The sequence below is a fragment of the Elephantulus edwardii genome, unplaced genomic scaffold (genome assembly GCF_000299155.1).
Source record: "Elephantulus edwardii isolate Elephantulus edwardi_28Jun2011 unplaced genomic scaffold, EleEdw1.0 scaffold00410, whole genome shotgun sequence".
Lineage (NCBI taxonomy): Eukaryota > Metazoa > Chordata > Mammalia > Macroscelidea > Macroscelididae > Elephantulus > Elephantulus edwardii.
The window spans coordinates 1,087,420-1,092,141 of NW_006400160.1; the positions used below are offsets into that span (position 1 = coordinate 1,087,420).

General features: G+C 42.2%; 1 protein-coding gene across 1 annotated transcript in view; it reads right to left on the reverse strand.

Annotated features, from left to right (window-relative positions):
• Nucleotides 1-4,652, reverse strand: part of LOC102845435 (zinc finger protein 493-like) — a 7,219-nt gene extending 2,567 nt beyond the window's left edge. Inside the window, exons 1-3 of the mRNA XM_006902430.1 lie at nucleotides 4,597-4,652; nucleotides 2,830-2,912; nucleotides 1,979-2,577 (exon numbers count right to left, since the gene is read on the reverse strand). Coding sequence (XP_006902492.1) covers nucleotides 1,979-2,577; nucleotides 2,830-2,912; nucleotides 4,597-4,652 — 738 coding nt within the window. The remainder of the gene's footprint in view (nucleotides 1-1,978; nucleotides 2,578-2,829; nucleotides 2,913-4,596) is intronic.
• Nucleotides 4,653-4,722: the final 70 nt, after the last annotated feature.

The following is a 4,722-nucleotide window of genomic DNA, read 5'->3' on the forward strand; positions in this document are numbered from 1 at the left end:
TGGGTGAACTTTCTGGCTAGAGGTGCATAGACTGAACTACACATTTCAAGAACCTACACGGCTTCCTGTCCTCAGGTCAAGTAGTCTCATCAGGACCCTATGAGTGACGGCTCTGAACCCTCCTCTGTCCTGAGCCAATCTCATTGTCTCTGACACACCTACCTCCATCACCCCAGACTCGGAGTTAATCCTTCTAGTCCAGGCTCTTCCTGGCCAGCGTTGTTCCTCCACACTTCAACTGTAATATCCTTACTGAAAGACTGGTCCTTCCTGGCTACATGCACAGAGGATGTGAGAAGAGCCTCAAATCCTTGACTCAAAGGAGCAGCTTAATTTCATCAACCGCTCAACAGCCCTGTTCTCTACTCAAAAGTCTTGCATGATTGCTTGGCCATCCTTGGTCACCACCCAGCTCTCAGATATACAAGGAAATAAGCAAACACACTTAATGTACACATTCCCCTGACCTGTACACGACCAACACAAGTACTCAAATGTCCTGAAGAGATTACATCTATGCACAGCGGTCTCTAGGGAAGCCGAGGAGGCAGGTATGGGTGGAAGTCAGAGGTTCAACACAAGACAGTTTAAACAGCACACCTGCACTCAGGACAGGAGCCTGTGTGTCATCTTCTGAAGCAGCAGAAATCCATGTTCATGAGATTTGAAGCCAGAGGCAGGAGTTGAGAAGTCCCAGAGGTAAGTTCAAGAGCCCCATGGCATACGTGGAGGATCAGGGGTGGTGTTGAAATGAATTCCTCATCTGCTGACACCACCTGAACGTTGCTTCTTGGCTCTCTAACATGTTAAATACTTTTATAATAAGCTGTATTCTTAGAAGGACACTGCTGATAATCAGCTAACTCCAGCACAGGCCACCCTCTTAATCAGCAGTGAACAAACGACATCTTTCTTGTCCATCTCCTAAACGGATTTTGTGAACAGTGTGGTTTTTGAGCATGGCTAGGTCACTGACGGATGCTGAACACACCATCCACACGGAGTCTGCTGTGAAACTATAAATACATAACACCAAGTAAAACACTAGCACACCCACCATGTATGGAAGAATAAAACAGTTCACTATGACATGGGAGATAAGAAAAGCCATTCATTAAATAAAACCTCTTGTACAAGTGAGATCTTTATTAATTCCATGGAAAATATCAACCACTAAGTGAAAATATATAAAGAGGACTTTCAAATTTTATATTCATAACAAACCTAGTGTTCTATCAGGAGATGAGAGAAGCTTAACAGAAGCTAGAATTCACCCTGTGGCACATAGGCATGCCTTAAGAGTGAACATTAGTCTTCCTATTTACTGAATCCCTCCCTCCTGAGACAAGCATAAAGTAAACAAGAGAGAAGAATCAGGCCTTATCCGAAAAGACTTCCCCATGATCCCCTGTTTTTGTTTTATCCTTCCTTATGATTTTGCTCTGTGCACCTTCCTTATTTTTCTCAATAAATAATCACGAAGCATGGCTTGGGGTCTTTAGTGAAGAACTGCTGGCCACCTGTTTTTCACACTCTGTTCCATTTCATTGCTGGTAGGCTGTCTCATTATTAATAATATTAAAAATACTTTACCGTCCATCTGCAACACCTACGGTCGCTCTCCTGAGTGAATTCTTCTATGTACAGTGAGATTACCTGATGGAGAAAATATTTTCCCACATTCCTGACATTTTTAAGGTCTCTCTCCTATGTGGACTCTTCTATATACAGCAAGGGCACCAGAATCTGAAAAAGCATTCCCACATTCCTGACATCAGTAAGGTCTCTCTCTGTGAATTCTTCTATGTATAGTGAGGTGATCTGATGAATCAAAGGTTTTCCCACATTCTTTTCATTCAAAGGGTCTATCTCCAGTGTGAATTCTTTTATGTAACGTAAAGTGACTTGACTGTGAAAATGTTTTCCCACAGTCCTGACATTCGTAAGGTCTCTCTCCTGTGTGGACTCTTCTATGTACAGTGAGAGTACGTGAATCTGAAAAAGCTTTCCCACATTCCTGACATTGGTAAGGTCTCTCTCCTGTGTGGACTCTTCTATGTACAGTGAGGGCACCAAAAACTGAAAAAGCTTTTCCACATTCCTGACATTCATAAGGTCTCTCTCCAGTGTGAATTCTTCTATGTAATGTGAGGTGACTTGACTGTGAAAATGTTTTTCCACAGTCCTGACATTTGTTAGGTCTCTCTCCTGTGTGGACTCTTCTATGTAGAGTGAGCGTACCTGATCGAGAAAATGTTTTTCCACAGTCCTGACATTTGTAAGGTCTCTCTCCTGTGTGGAGTCTTCTATGTACAGCAAGGGCACCTGAAACTGAAAAAGCTTTCCCACATTCCTTACATTCGTAAGGTCTCTCTCCTGTGTGGACTCTTCTATGTACAGCGAGGGTACGAGAATCTGAAAAACTTTTTCCACATTCCTGACATTCGTAAGGTCTCTCTCCTGTGTGGACTCGTCTATGTACAGTGAGGGCACCTGATCGAGAAAATGTTTTCCCACAGTCCTGACATTCGTAAGGTCTCTCTCCTGTGTGGACTCTTCTATGTACAGTTAAGGCACCTGAATCTGAAAAACCTTTCCCACATTCCTGACATTGGTAAGGCCTCTCTCCTGTGTGGACTCTTCTATGTACAGTGAGTGCACCTGAATCTGAAAAACCTTTCCCACAGTCCTGACATTTGTAAGGTCTCTCTCCTGTGTGGACTCTTCTATGTACAGTGAGGGCACCTGATCGAGAAAATTTTTTCCCACAGTCCTGACATTCATAAGGTCTCTCTCCTGTGTGGAGTCTTATATGTACAGTGAGGGCACCAGAATCTGAAAAAGCTTTCCCACATTCCTGACATTCATAAGGTGTCTCTCCAGTGTGAATTCTTCTATGTAACGTGAGGTGACTTGATCGTGAAAATGTCTTACCACAGTCCTGACATTCATAAGGTCTCTCTCCTGTGTGAACTCTTCTATGTTCAGTGAGGTTATGAGGCTGGGTAATTATTTTCCCACATTCCTGACATTCATAAGGTCTCTCTCCTCTGTGAATTCTTCCATGTTCAGTGAGCTGACTTGATTGTGAAAATGTATGCCCACATTCTTGACATTCATAAGGTCTCTCTGCTGTGTGAACTCTTTTATGTCGAGTGAGCGTGCCAGATTGTGAAAATGTTTTCCCACACTCCTCACATTTGTAAGGTCGCTCTACTGTGTGAACTCTTCTATGTTCAGTGAGGTTATTTGATTGAGAAAATGTTTTCTCACAGTCCTGATATTCATAAGGTCTCTGTCCTGTGTGAAGTCTTCTATGTCTAGGTAGGTTATTTGATTGAGAAAATGTTTTCTCACGGTCCTGACATTCATAAGGTCTCTCCCCTGTGTGAACTGCTCTATGTGAAGTGAGGCTCCCTGATTCAGAAAATGTTTTCTCACATTCTGCACATTTATCAGGTCTCTCTCCAGTGTGAATTTTTCTGTGTTCCTTCAGATCAGCAAACCGTAGTAACGGTTTCCCACATTCTTTACATTCATGAGTCTTCTCTCTTGTGTGTGTTCTTGTGCGTCCTCTAAGATGAGAAAAGCAATAAAAGGTCTTCAAACAGTTCGTGCAGTTATAAGGCCTCTGTCCTCTGTGAATTCTTCTATGTCGAATGAGGTGGTTGGATTTTGAAAATCCTTTCCCACATTCCTTACATTCATGTTGTCTCTCTCTTGAGTGAAATCCTCTTTGTTGACCAAGGTGATCCAACCGTGAAAAGGTCTTCTCACCTTGCATACAATGAACAGGTCTCTCTCCTGAGTGCATTTTGGCATGGAGATTTAAAAGAGCTAGGAGATGAAAAGCTTTCCCACACTGGTGACACTCATAAGGTTTCCCGTCTGTATGTGTTCTCGCATGTCTCCTTAGGCATGACAAAGAACGCAAAGATTTTCCACATACCTTACCATTATAAGGCTTCTCTACACTGTCAATGTTTCTCTTTACTGTGCTGTCTGAAGTACTAGTAAGAGGGGCAGAAGAAGAAAAGGGGTTCCCATTTTCAATATACTCATAAAGCTTTTCTAGAAAATTAAACCCTTCTTTGGAATCTAAAGGGAAAGGATTCCTATAGGTCTCAGCACATTCTGTAGGTCCATGTTCATCTATCACATGGATCCAAAATGAAGAGAAGGTACAGAAATCTTTGCCACATTTCTTACATTCATGGCTGCTGTCACCAAGGTCACTCCTCAACAGTTTGATGTCGACACGCTTGCAGGAATAACTTGGAAATATGATGCGCATTTTCCCAGGCTGCGTGCCTTCAATCGCTTCACACACCTCATGTACTGTTCGACTTCTGGGAAAAATAAATATCACACAGCTGTAAGTGAGTGTGTTTCTGTAGGCCCACAATAAACCCCGATGAAGATGTGTGAGTTTAACTTCTCAGAGTCTCACATGACTTCATTTAGCAAAAATATAATTCCTAGAACGGCATTTATAAATTTAATTACACTTTCTGATACCAGTTCCCAAGGTCACAACGTTTCTCATGAGTATTTATTGTGTTTTGGTATTTGTTTTTTCATCTTCCTGATACTCACCTCCAATAGTTCTCTTTGAGTTTATGTAGATTTTCTTTGCCACACAGTTTTACCATTTTCCGTAACATGGAAGACCAAGGGTGGGTCGTCTCAAAGAATGTCAAGTGAGTACATTCAGGGGATAAT